The following is a 14,062-nucleotide window of genomic DNA, read 5'->3' as shown; positions in this document are numbered from 1 at the left end:
TCCTGGAGTGACAGCACCTGACGCAGAAATACTAAGCCTCTGGTATTCAGGCCGATTAAGGTCTACCCCTGGCAGGATAACCCAAGTGTGATGACTGCAACAGTGAATACACTCGAATATCTACATTTATGGTAAGTGTACACAACTGTACTTTTTCATATCCCTCTCTTACTGAACCAGATTACCAGCACTAATTCAGATTAATAGTCAAACCATCTTCTTAGCAAAAATATATCTGTCACAGCCCTCACTCTCTCCATCCCCTTATAGGTGCTGCTTATTTCTGGATTAGCAGGGGGGATCCCAAACATGAATTATGTTTATACACCAGTAGTGCTTAACACTTCAAATCAACATAAAGCCTCTGCAGACAAAAAAAAACTAGAGCGCTGCCAACCACTGTGGACTTCTGAATTCATACCAAAGAGGGGGCTGTGATTTGTTTTTTTTAATTACATTTCTTGCTGTTTGGGTTTGGTGTCATGTTCTGTTATGTTGGAACTGTTTGCACTATGGTTTTCATTGTTCTGAGTAGCGAGCAATTTTTGAATGCAAAGTTGACCACCTTTTCTATCTGGGATGACACCTACTTCGGTAAAATGAGTTTGTTCATCATATAAGCAGGAATTCAAAATCTAGACCCACACTTGATATACATTTTTTTTGGTTATAATTGTACAGAAACAGAGAAAGTGCTGATGCACAATTGTATCAAAATGGTATCAAACACATGTTAGTCTCAGGTAAGCAGGGTGTCGTTCACTCACTCAAACATCATGCACCAATATGGACTAAAATGTCGAATGTCTGGCAGTAGTCATATGCGTATTTTGAGTTACCCAAGTGATAGATCATGTTGTGGGAGCAGTTTGTCACCATCATCTGTTTATGTATTCTCACAGTTATAACTGATGACTTTAAGGCTAATTTTACAAAGCTTGGAAATTGTCTGTCAGATATTATTATCTCATTGTACCACATTACTTGTTTTGTAAGAGTGTGTGTAAATGGGGTGTGTGTATGTATTTTTGCCTATGAGTAAAAGGTCATGTAAATGGGGTGTGTGTATGTATTTTTGCCTATGAGTAAAAGGTCATGTAAATGGGGTGTGTGTATGTATTTTGCCTATGAGTAAAAGGTCATGTAAATGGGGTGTGTGTATGTATTTTTGCCTATGAGTAAAAGGTCATGTAAATGGGGTGTGTGTATGTATTTCTGCCTATGAGTAAAAGGTCATGTAAATGGGGTGTGTATGTATTTTGCCTGTGAGTAAAAGGTCATGTAAATGGGGTGTGTGTATGTATTTTTGCCTGTGAGTAAAAGGTCATGCAAATGGGGTGTGTGTATGTATTTTTGCCTTTGAGTAAAAGGTCATGTAAATGGGGTGTGTGTATGTATTTTTGCCTATGAGTAAAAGGTCATGTAAATGGGGTGTGTGTATGTATTTTTGCCTATTAGTAAAAGGTCATGTAAATGGGGTGTGTGTATGTATTTTTGCCTGTGAGTAAAAGGTCATGTAAATGGGCTGTGTGTATGTATTTTTGCCTGTGAGTAAAAGGTCATGTAAATGGGGTGTGTGTATGTATTTTTGCCTGTGAGTAAAGGTCATGTAAATGGGGTGTGTGTATGTATTTTGCCTATGAGTAAAAGGTCATGTAAATGGGGTGTGTGTATGTATTTTTGCCTATGAGTAAAAGGTCATGTAAATGGGGTGTGTGTATGTATTTTGCCTATGAGTAAAAGGTCATGTAAATGGGGTGTGTGTATGTATTTTGCCTATGAGTAAAAGGTCATGTAAATGGGGTGTGTGTATGTATTTTTTCCTATGAGTAAAGGTCATGTAAATGGGGTGTGTGTATGTATTTTGCCTATGAGTAAAAGGTCATGTAAATGGGGTGTGTGTATGTATTTTTTCCTATGAGTAAAAGGTCATGTAAATGGGGTGTGTGTATGTATTTTTGCCTATGAGTAAAAGGTCATGTAAATGGGGTGTGTGTATGTATTTTTGCCTATGAGTAAAAGGTCATGTAAATGGGGTGTGTGTATGTACTTTTGCCTATGAGTAAAAGGTCATGTAAATGGGGTGTGTGTATGTATTTTTGCCTATGAGTAAAAGGTCATGTAAATGGGGTGTGTGTATGTATTTTTGCCTATGAGTAAAAGGTCATGTAAATGGGGTGTGTGTATGTATTTTAGCCTATGAGTAAAAGGTCATGTAAATGGGGTGTGTGTATGTATTTTAGCCTATGAGTAAAAGGTCATGTAAATGGGGTGTGTGTATGTATTTTTGCCTGTGAGTAAAAGGTCATGTAAATGGGGTGTGTGTATGTATTTTTGCCTGTGAGTAAAAGGTCATGTAAATGGGGTGTGTGTATGTATTTTTGCCTGTGAGTAAAAGGTCATGTAAATGGGGTGTGTGTATGTATTTTTGCCTGTGAGTAAAAAATGGGGTGTGTGTATGTATTTTTGCCTATGAGTAAAAGGTCAGGTAAATGGGGTGTGTGTATGTATTTTTGCCTATGAGTAAAAGGTCATGTAAATGGGGTGTGTGTATGTATTTTGCCTATGAGTAAAAGGTCATGTAAATGGGGTGTGTCTATGTATTTTTGCCTATGAGTAAAAGGTCATGTAAATGGGGTGTGTCTATGTATTTTTGCCTATGAATAAAACGTCATGTAAATGGGGTGTGTGTGTATGTATTTTTGCCTATGAGTAAAAGGTCATGTAAATGGGTGTGTGTATGTATTTTTGCCTATGAGTAAAAGGTCATGTAAATGGGGTGTGTATGTATTTTGCCTATGAGTAAAAGGTCATGTAAATGGGGTGTGTGTATGTATTTTGCCTATGAGTAAAAGGTCATGTAAATGGGGTGTGTGTATGTATTTTGCCTATGAGTAAAAGGTCATGTAAATGGGGTGTGTATGTATTTTGCCTATGAGTAAAAGGTCATGTAAATGGGGTGTGTGTATGTATTTTGCCTATGAGTAAAAGGTCATGTAAATGGGGTGTGTGTATGTATTTTTGCCTGTGAGTAAAAGGTCATGTAAATGGGGTGTGTGTATGTATTTTGCCTATGAGTAAAAGGTCATGTAAATGGGGTGTGTGTATGTATTTTTGCCTGTGAGTAAAAGGTCATGTAAATGGGGTGTGTGTATGTATTTTTGCCTGTGAGTAAAAGGTCATGTAAATGGGGTGTGTGTATGTATTTTGCCTATGAGTAAAAGGTCATGTAAATGGGGTGTGTGTATGTATTTTTGCCTATGAGTAAAAGGTCATGTAAATGGGGTGTGTGTATCTATTTTTGCCTGTGAGTAAAAGGTCATGTAAATGGGGTGTGTGTATCTATTTTTGCCTGTGAGTAAAAGGTCATGTAAATGCGGTGTGTGTATGTATTTTTGCCTATGAGTAAAAGGTCATGTAAATGGGGTGTGTGTATCTATTTTTGCCTGTGAGTAAAAGGTCATGTAAATGGGGTGTGTGTATGTATTTTTGCCTGTGAGTAAAAGGTCATGCAAATGGGGTGTGTGTATGTATTTTTGCCTTTGAGTAAAAGGTCATGTAAATGGGGTGTGTGTATGTATTTTTGCCTATGAGTAAAAGGTCATGTAAATGGGGTGTGTGTATGTATTTTTGCCTATTAGTAAAAGGTCATGTAAATGGGGTGTGTATGTATTTTTGCCTGTGAGTAAAAGGTCATGTAAATGGGGTGTGTGTATGTATTTTTGCCTGTGAGTAAAAGGTCATGTAAATGGGGTGTGTGTATGTATTTTTGCCTGTGAGTAAAAGGTCATGTAAATGGGGTGTGTATGTATTTTTGCCTGTGAGTAAAAGGTCATGTAAATGGGGTGTGTGTATGTATTTTGCCTATGAGTAAAAGGTCATGTAAATGGGGTGTGTGTATGTATTTTGCCTATGAGTAAAAGGTCATGTAAATGGGGTGTGTGTATGTATTTTGCCTATGAGTAAAAGGTCATGTAAATGGGGTGTGTGTATGTATTTTTTCCTATGAGTAAAAGGTCATGTAAATGGGGTGTGTGTATTAATTTTGCCTATGAGTAAAAGGTCATGTAAATGGGGTGTGTGTATGTATTTTTTCCTATGAGTAAAAGGTCATGTAAATGGGGTGTGTGTATGTATTTTTGCCTATGAGTAAAAGGTCATGTAAATGGGGTGTGTGTATGTATTTTGCCTATGAGTAAAAGGTCATGTAAATGGGGTGTGTGTATGTACTTTTGCCTATGAGTAAAGATCATGTAAATGGGGTGTGTGTATGTATTTTGCCTATGAGTAAAAGATCATGTAAATGGGGTGTGTGTATGTATTTTGCCTATGAGTAAAAGGTCATGTAAATGGGGTGTGTGTATGTATTTTTGCCTATGAGTAAAAGGTCATGTAAATGGGGTGTGTGTATGTATTTTAGCCTATGAGTAAAAGGTCATGTAAATGGGGTGTGTGTATGTATTTTTGCCTATGAGTAAAAGGTCATGTAAATGGGGTGTGTGTATGTATTTTTGCCTGTGAGTAAAAGGTCATGTAAATGGGGTGTGTGTATGTATTTTTGCCTGTGAGTAAATGGTCATGTAAATGGGGTGTGTGTATGTATTTTTGCCTGTGAGTAAAAAATGGGGTGTGTGTATGTATTTTTGCCTATGAGTAAAAGGTCAGGTAAATGGAGTGTGTGTATGTATTTTTGCCTATGAGTAAAAGGTCATGTAAATGGGGTGTGTGTATGTATTTTGCCTATGAGTAAAAGGTCGTGTAAATGGGGTGTGTCTATGTATTTTTGCCTATGAGTAAAAGGTCATGTAAATGGGGTGTGTCTATGTATTTTTGCCTGTGAATAAAACGTCATGTAAATGGGGTGTGTGTATGTATTTTTGCCTATGAGTAAAAGGTCATGTAAATGGGTGTGTGTATGTACTTTTGCCTATGAGTAAAAGGTCATGTAAATGGGGTGTGTGTATGTATTTTTGCCTATGAGTAAAAGGTCATGTAAATGGGGTGTGTGTATGTATTTTTGCCTATGAGTAAAAGGTCATGTAAATGGGGTGTGTGTATGTATTTTAGCCTATGAGTAAAAGGTCATGTAAATGGGTGTGTGTATGTATTTTGCCTATGAGTAAAAGGTCATGTAAATGGGGTGTGTGTATGTATTTTAGCCTATGAGTAAAGGTCATGTAAATGGGGTGTGTATGTATTTTGCCTGTGAGTAAAAGGTCATGTAAATGGGGTGTGTGTATGTATTTTGCCTGTGAGTAAAAGGTCATGTAAATGGGGTGTGTGTATGTATTTTGCCTGTGAGTAAAAATGGGGTGTGTGTATTTTTGCCTATGAGTAAAAGGTCATGTAAATGAGGTGTGTGTATGTATTTTTGCCTATGAGTAAAAGGTCATGTAAATGGGGTGTGTGTATGTATTTTGCCTATGAGTAAAAGGTCATGTAAATGGGGTGTGTGTATGTATTTTGCCTATGAGTAAAAGATCATGTAAATGGGGTGTGTGTATGTATTTTGCCTATGAGTAAAAGGTCGTGTAAATGGGGTGTGTATGTATTTTGCCTATGAGTAAAGGTCATGTAAATGGGTGTGTGTATGTATTTTGCCTATGAGTAAAAGGTCATGTAAATGGGGCGTGTAGGTATCTTGCCTATGAGAAGAAGATCATGTAAATGGGGTGTGTGTATGTATTTTGCCTATGAGTAAAAGGTCGTGTAAATGGGGTGTGTATGTATTTTGCCTATGAGTAAAAGGTCATGTAAATGGGGTGTGTATGTATTTTGCCTATGAGTAAAGGTCATGTAAATGGGGTGTGTGTATGTATTTTTGCTTGTGAGTAAAAGGTCATGTAAATGCGGTGTGTGTATGTATTTTGCCTATGCGTAAAATGAAGTGTATGTATATATTTTGCCAATAGTAAAGGTCATGTAAATGGGGTGTGTGTATGTATTTTGCCTGTGAGTAAAAGGTCATGTAAATGGGGTGTGTGTATGTATTTTGCCTGTGAGTAAAAGGTCATGTAAATGGCGTGTGTGTATGTATTTTGCCTATGAGTAAAAGGTCATGTAAATGGGGTGTGTGTATGTATTTTTGCCTATGAGTAAAAGGTCATGTAAATGGGGTGTGTGTATGTATTTTTGCCTGTGAGTAAAAGGTCATGTAAATGGGGTGTGTATGTATTTTTGCCTGTGAGTAAAAGGTCATGTAAATGGGGTGTGTGTATGTATTTTTGCCTATGAGTAAAGGTCATGTAAATGGGGTGTGTGTATGTATTTTTGCCTATGAGTAAAAAGGGTGTGTGTATGTATTTTGCCTGTGAGTAAAAGGTCATGTAAATGGGGTGTGTGCATGTATTTTGCCTATGAGTAAAAGGTCATGTAAATGGGGTGTGTATGTATTTTGCCTATGAGTAAAAGGTCATGTAAATGGGGTGTGTGTATGTATTTTGCCTATGAGTAAAGGTCATGTAAATGGGGTGTGTGTATGTATTTTGCCTATGAGTAAAGGTCATGTAAATGGGGTGTGTATGTATTTTTGCCTATGAGTAAAAGGTCATGTAAATGGGGTGTGTGTATGTATTTTGCCTATGAGTAAAAGGTCATGTAAATGGGGTGTGTGTATGTATTTTGCCTGTGAGTAAAAGGTCATGTAAATGGGGTGTGTGCATGTATTTTGCCTATGAGTAAAAGGTCATGTAAATGGGTGTGTGTATGTATTTTGCCTATGAGTAAAAGGTCATGTAAATGGGGTGTGTGTATGTATTTTGCCTATGAGTAAAAGGTCATGTAAATGGGGTGTGTATGTATTTTGCCTATGAGTAAAAGGTCATGTAAATGGGGTGTGTATGTATTTTGCCTATGAGTAAAAGGTCATGTAAATGGGGTGTGTGTATGTATTTTGCCTATGAGTAAAAGGTCATGTAAATGGGTGTGTGTATGTATTTTGCCTATGAGTAAAAGGTCATGTAAATGGGGTGTGTGTATGTATTTTGCCTATGAGTAAAAGATCATGTAAATGGGGTGTGTGTATGTATTTTGCCTATGAGTAAAAGGTCATGTAAATGGGGTGTGTATGTATTTTGCCTATGAGTAAAAGGTTGTGTAAATGTGGTGTGTATGTATTTTGCCTATGAGTAAAAGGTCATGTAAATGGGGTGTGTGTATGTATTTTGCCTATGAGTAAAAGGTCATGTAAATGGGGGTGTGTGTATCTATTTTTGCCTGTGAGTAAAAGGTCATGTAAATGGGGTGTGTGTATGTATTTTTGCCTATGAGTAAAAGGTCATGTAAATGGGGTGTGTGTATCTATTTTTGCCTGTGAGTAAAAGGTCATGTAAATGGGGTGTGTGTATGTATTTTTGCCTATGAGTAAAAGGTAATGTAAATGGGGTATGTATGTATTTTGCCTATGAGTAAAAGGTCATGTAAATGGGGTGTGTATGTATTTTGCCTATGAGTAAAAGGTCACTACTCATGTATTGAAACGTGCAGTTTCTATTCAGAGGTATAACAGTACTATTTTTCTTCCTGCAGGTCATGAGACAGACTATATGTACATGAACACCTCTGCCTTCCGCAATGGCACCAGTTTTGTGGAATCACTGTTCGATGAGTTTGGTATGTGCTGTAAAAATAATTACGTAAGAATGCTACTGATAATAAATTGTACAGCCTTTCTGCTTTTCTAACACAAACAGCAGTTGTGTTACTCAGGTTTGCACTTGTATGACAAAAGTAGTTTGACTTTGTAGACACTAGGCTGATTAGGTATAGTTATACCTCACATTAAAATGTCCTCAGATACTTAAACAGGTAAAGGATAGTGATTGTGGAGCACAACTGGTATGCACCGAATAGCTAGATGGAGAGTGCTACTATGTTGCTAATCAGGAGGGTAGCCATCTTTCAGATGTTCATAAGTAAATATTAAGCTATCAGTCCAAAGATTATTACAAACTTAGCCAGTAATTTGAGGTCAGAATTAAACCCTGTACCTATGAGGCTAAGACATTGGTCATCCTGCCAACCCTGCCCTCACTACTTAATAGTTTCTTCTAGGTAATTAGTCTACAGACTATTACATGCCTAGCCAGTTACCAGACAATGACTAAAGGTGAGAATCAAATCCTGTACCTTGTGTCTGTGAGGTAAACACCTTAACCATTATGCCAACCCACAACTCATTTCTAGCCAACGTCCTTCTCAAAGATGAGAGTCAAACCCTGTACCTTATGAATGTGAGGTAACTACCATAACCATTATACCGTTCCCTAACCCTACATTAATTCAAGTACCTGGTGTAGGAATAGACCACACAGCCTTCTGATAGTCCAAAAGCAAGTGTGCTACCTTTTGAGCCACTTACACTAACATTTTTTTGTGTTTGACACTCATAGATTTTAGCACATATGAAGACAGTTCAGTGATATGTAGTTTGGGCCTTAATATTAACACTTGTAAGTTGGAGTATTACCAGTGGCTGCATCATTGTCACACACACACACACGATATTTTTCAGGCTTACCTCTGTATTTTGTGCAACACTGAGATAAAGCAAGAATTAGTGATGAGGGACTGAGTCTTTTCCTGCATTTGTTTTATGGTTGGTAGCCGTTTAGGGCTGTGCTGCCCTTTTACTGTTTTCTTGTTTACTAGACAATCTGAATGTTGTGTGTTTTTTTGGGAAAACGATCCTTATTCTTTATATGACATATAGTTTTATAAGGCCCTTGGGGGAATATACTTTTGGGACCAAATTCATGAACATGTGTGAAGCTTTTGCCATAACCAGACATACTTTTCTCTGACAACATAGCTTGGTTAGGATTCACCCCTTTTCCTTTCCTTTCCTTTCCTGGTTTTCACAGTATCCATCTACCAAAACTCAGGTGTAGCCCATAGAAGGGTGGGAATCTGTACCCAACACTGACTGTACTCAGCATTGTGGTTATGTCTTTGGATCAATTCTCACTTTTTCTGAACTCTCTGCCTAAGTAGTGTAGCCATATAGAGACTCGCTGTCTGTTCTGTAACCACCTAGATTCTCTTAGATTTCCTGACGAATGATCACCAGTTTAGTTTATAGATAATTGTATGCTTCTCATTGCCTGATGTACCATGTTCTTTCTGTTTTATCAAACTGACATGCTGTTTGACTACACTCCTGGAGATGGTTGAAGATCACATTGAGTGAGGCTCTTACTTTAGATAAGCTTTTTGTGAATTGACGTTCTCCTTTCATCTTGTGTTGATATTTTTTTACCCAGAAATTGTAGCACTTTATCTCCCAGGATGCGCACTCACCTTGCTGCTGGTATTTGTATTTCTGGCTCGTAATACCACATTCACTTGCTCCTGTATATCATCTTTCTTTTTTGGTGTGGTTTATTTTGGCCCCTTATTGGGATGAAGAAGAGCATTGGGGCATGAAATGTCATACGTGGTGTTAGAGCAATGAGTGGCTTTCTATCTTAACAAAGGTAGACCACCACATACTGTGGTGCAAGGTCTGTGAAAACGTATGCACACCTGTGTGCATGACTTAGGAGATGCATGCTGTGTTCCCTCACTTAACTTGCATGCTTACCTACCATTTCCCTTTTGACTGCATTGCATTCACAACAAGCCAGTGCTCCATCAGGAGTTCCTTCCTCCCTAAGATAAGTGCACCCGACAGTGGCTGCTACATACCAACCTCCATTTCTCTGTTAGGGTCTGGCTAATTGTACAGGTACAATGCATTTGCAGCACAGTTGGGAATGCAACCACTGTATAAGTGGAATGGACTGCCCCCGCCCACATTGGTATTTCTGTCAAAGTCAACCCCACCAAACTAATTGCACGGTACTGCCAATAGAATTACTGTAACCCGGTTTCATGCAGAAGAGTGGATGAAGTGCTCTTCAGTGGTTTGAACTCATTCTTTAGTGCAGCATTGCATGATCAGTGATGTAAAACACGTAATTTGGTAGAAATTTCATTATTCAAATGTAAAAAAATGCTAGTTCAGTTCGTTGAAGTTGAACTGATGTTACATTGCTGGCAATTAGGTATAGGAATCTTTTGAGGAAGTAATATGCCTGTGTTTTGAAGAAGCAAGATGCATAAGGAGAACTTGCAAAAAAGAAAGTCTGGGGATAGAAAGTATTTTATTTTGTTGGGTGCAACAGGCATTGTACTCACTGCATTGCAGAATCCTTGCAGTGGCTGAAATTAAATTTTTTACACAACCTTTTTAATAGTGGTACACCAGTGATTGGCATATGTCTTTTTCTCACTGTACTGCAGTAATTAGCAATGGGTGTGTGAGGTGTGCAAGGCCTCTTGCTCCCCTGAAGAAAATAGCGTTTATGCATTTTTTTTTCGTTTCTAGGTTAGTTGAGTTTTGATTAGTTAGGATTGATGTTGGTTGTCGATTTATATAAATACTCATACACGTGCATGTGTGTAATGTATATATAAATACATGCATACATATATATATATATATATATATATATATATATATATATATATATATATATATATATATGTATACACACACACACACACACACACACATATATATATATATATATATATATATATATATATATATATATACACACACACCCACCCATATATATATATATATATATATATATATATATATATATGGGTCTAGGACAGTCTACCGAATGACTGTTTCACTGAAAGTGAAACGAGCTGTCACAGTTTCACAAAAGCACTTTTTAACGAAAAAAGTGCTTTTGCAAAACTTTCGTAAAAGTACAGGGAATCGGGGGAAGTGGTAGTGGGCAAGATCGGACTACAGTGGGCATAAGGGAATATTCCCTTATCCCCACTGTAGTGCGATCTCGGAGTGAGAATATAAAAGTGGGAGGGGGCTGGCGGGTGCAGGAGGGCAAAGTCCCCCTGCATAAACATGGTGTATGTGGTTTTTTTTTGTTTTTGTGTATGTGTGTGTGTGTTCCGTTTACTGAAACTGCTTTTTTGGTGAAAGCAGTTTCGGTAAACGGTGTTCGGTAGGGTTGGATTCGGACAGTTGGTCTTTCGATCAGCTGTCCTAGATCCACACATTCACACACACACACACATATATATATATATATATATATATATATATATATATATATATATATATTCACACACACACACACACACACACACACACACACACACACACACACACACACACATATATCTATGGGTGCATTATACTTTGCTTATTTGGTCTAAAGTATAATGCTGGCATATTTAGTCAAACACTCTCTTTATCAGTGTCAGGAGACATCGAACATCAGATTATCGAGTGTTTTGTTGTGTTAGAGCTATGCATGTGTGCAGCTTAACGTGGCTTTGTGGGTTAGGGATAGAGTAATAGTGTTACAGTTGATAGCTTTCATTTTGTGGTGGTTTGTAGTGTTTGTTGCCAGTGCTGAGTCCTGAAATTGGACACACAAATGCATGCTAAACTTGTTTCAGAAGTAGGGTTAATTGCCCCGTAATATGCTATCCTGCACTGCAAAAATCACAGTCCTGTGCTAATAACTGTCCCCAAATGCCCCATCTGACTAACAGCTTTTTGTCACCTATATTCAGATTATATATTCTGCAAGCATAGTTCATTATTCTTTAGTATTAACCTTTCTTTTTTGTGACATTTCTTGGATGATTATCAGTTATTAAATGTTAGTAAAAGAATACAGAGAAAATAAGCACAAACAATACAGAGAAAATAAGCACAAATATGTGCATATTCTGATGCTGTTTGGAAGATTGTTTTGAGTGATATAAGCATTCAGAGTCATTTTATGGACAGCCTGCCTTTTGGAATGTGTAATTTACCAGGGAGCCACAGTGGCTTATCTCATCGGCGTGGGGAAAGACTGATGTGCTGTTCTCGTTCTTATGGCATTGGTTGTTTTAGCCATATGGGATTTGTTTAGCTTCAGCCTTCTGTTGCTGTCCTTATTCATCTTGTAAGGAGGGATTTTTTAACACAAAATGAGTTTTATGATATAAAGTCATGTTTCGAGTCTAGAAACAGGACTAGCCGATGAGCTCAGAACCAAATAAAAACATTATAGCTACACGAAAGTAAATCCATCTTTCTTTGTTGTACAATGACTGTGACAGTGAATGTAGACCACAGCTCTACATACCAGACATATTCTACTAAACTCTTAAAAATAAAACTGCTTAGAAATTAGAAATGCAATACTTGTGTTCCTTATCTTCAGAAGACTGTCCTACACTCTTGTTTTAGAATAAGCCATTTACAGGTTTTGTGTTCAAACACATTGGCTTTTGTTTATATTTATCTTTCATTTAAAAAAAAAATATAATCATTGATGAAAACAGTCGTGTGTGTGTGTGTGTGTGTGTGTGTGTGTGTGTGTGTGTGTGTGTGTGTGTGTGTGTGTGTGTGTGTGTGTGTGATTTTAAAACAATGTAAAACTGAACAGAAGTTAAGATTTGCATACTTCATTTTGATGTAGCTAATTAATGATGCACGGAGTATTTCATCTAATGGCTTCCCTTCACATGTATTTTGAGCTTTCAGAACATTGGTGTTTCTTTTTGACAGTGAAGTTGTGGGCACAAAACATTTAACTAATCTGAAGTGAACTGCATTGTGGACACTGCACAGTCTTAGGCAATATATATAGTATATGATCTTATTCAGAAAGTTAACCTGATTCAACTCTCTGTGGTGCTATAAACTATTCTTTCATTCTAGACTGTGACCTGCGGGACCTTAAAGACATGTCAGAAGAAAGTAAAGATGACAGTGAGACTCCCGATTCAGAAACCGTGCAGACTAAAACAGTAAGTTCCAGTTGTCATATAGTGTAAAAACATACTCCAGACACACACACACACACACACACACACACACACACACACACACACACACACACACACACACACACACGCACCCTCTCTTGTATATTCACACGTACAGTTTTAAATTCTTACACAGTGTATGCATTGTGCGTTGGTGGTGCTGCGGTAGCGTTGTCGCCTCACAGTAAGACGTTGTCCTGTTTGATTCTCAGCTAGAGCATCTTCTGTGTGGGGGACATGTGTGAATGGGCGTACCTTCGTTGAATGTTGTGCATCAGGGCCGGCAACTCGGCACGTAAAAATCTACTGCCAATCATTAGCGGACCGGAGTTCCGCTGTGGCGACCCCTAACCGGGAAAAGCCAAAAGACACAACAACAACACCATGTATGCATTGTCTGTGCATGTGTCTTTATTTCTTTAAGAAAAGATGAAAAAAAATACACAATTTTAATTCAGCAGTGGTTTCCTTGCATATATAATACAGACTTGATTAAAGATTCAGCCTTTTACTTCCCATCTTTCCAAAAATCATACATTGTTTATATGTCTTGCAGAAATTATTGTGGCCACTGTTTCTTCACTGGTCATCTAAATACACTTATAGCATTTTGTACAGTTCTAGATACCCAATTTTGGCTACCTCCTTTTTTACCATTTTTCTGAAAATAATACAAGCATGAAACACTGTCTTGGTTACCACTTTAACTATAACAGAAATGTTGATTGTATAGTCTAAGAGCCCCATTCTAGTGTCTACCTTTGTACCTTATTTGGGGAGGTCATCCACTTACATCCTAACTTCCTTAATTTCATTAGCCTTGTACAGTTTTGCATTTCATCCTGACCACTGACTTTTTCATTGCTTCTCATACAACAAAATCATTCTCTGTACAATCTCTACAACAATGCATCCTGGTTACTTCCATTCACAGTATGCTCCCTGTGTAAATACATGGCCTTCTTGGCTAACTCACCTTTTCTCTGAGCGTCAGTTATGCATTCCCTGTGTAACCTGTGCAGCTCACCTTCATTGCCTGACCTTCAGCATGTCACTCATCAGATCAGTGAAACTTCATACCTTTTCTAGCTGCCTCCTTTTTGTCATTGTTGTAACCGTTACATATGCAGTCCTTGTACACATCTGATTTCCATCCTGACCATCTCATTCACTGTGTTTAATTGCACTTTACTGTTCTAGGTGTGAAGTCACTTGGCCT

The 14,062-nt window shown here is 37.7% G+C and overlaps 1 protein-coding gene across 1 annotated transcript in view; it reads left to right on the top strand.

Annotated features, from left to right (window-relative positions):
• AFAP1L1 (actin filament associated protein 1 like 1) overlaps positions 1–14,062 on the top strand; it is a 507,629-nt gene that overhangs the window by 134,010 nt on the left and 359,557 nt on the right. Inside the window, exons 3-4 of the mRNA XM_044069203.1 lie at positions 7,528–7,611; positions 12,737–12,825. Of these exons, the coding sequence (XP_043925138.1) occupies positions 7,528–7,611; positions 12,737–12,825 (173 nt within the window). The remainder of the gene's footprint in view (positions 1–7,527; positions 7,612–12,736; positions 12,826–14,062) is intronic.

This window comes from Protopterus annectens, chromosome 4.part0 (genome assembly GCF_019279795.1).
Source record: "Protopterus annectens isolate FY-2018-M chromosome 4.part0, PAN1.0, whole genome shotgun sequence".
Lineage (NCBI taxonomy): Eukaryota > Metazoa > Chordata > Ceratodontiformes > Protopteridae > Protopterus > Protopterus annectens.
This window is presented reverse-complemented; position numbering and strand designations above follow the sequence as displayed.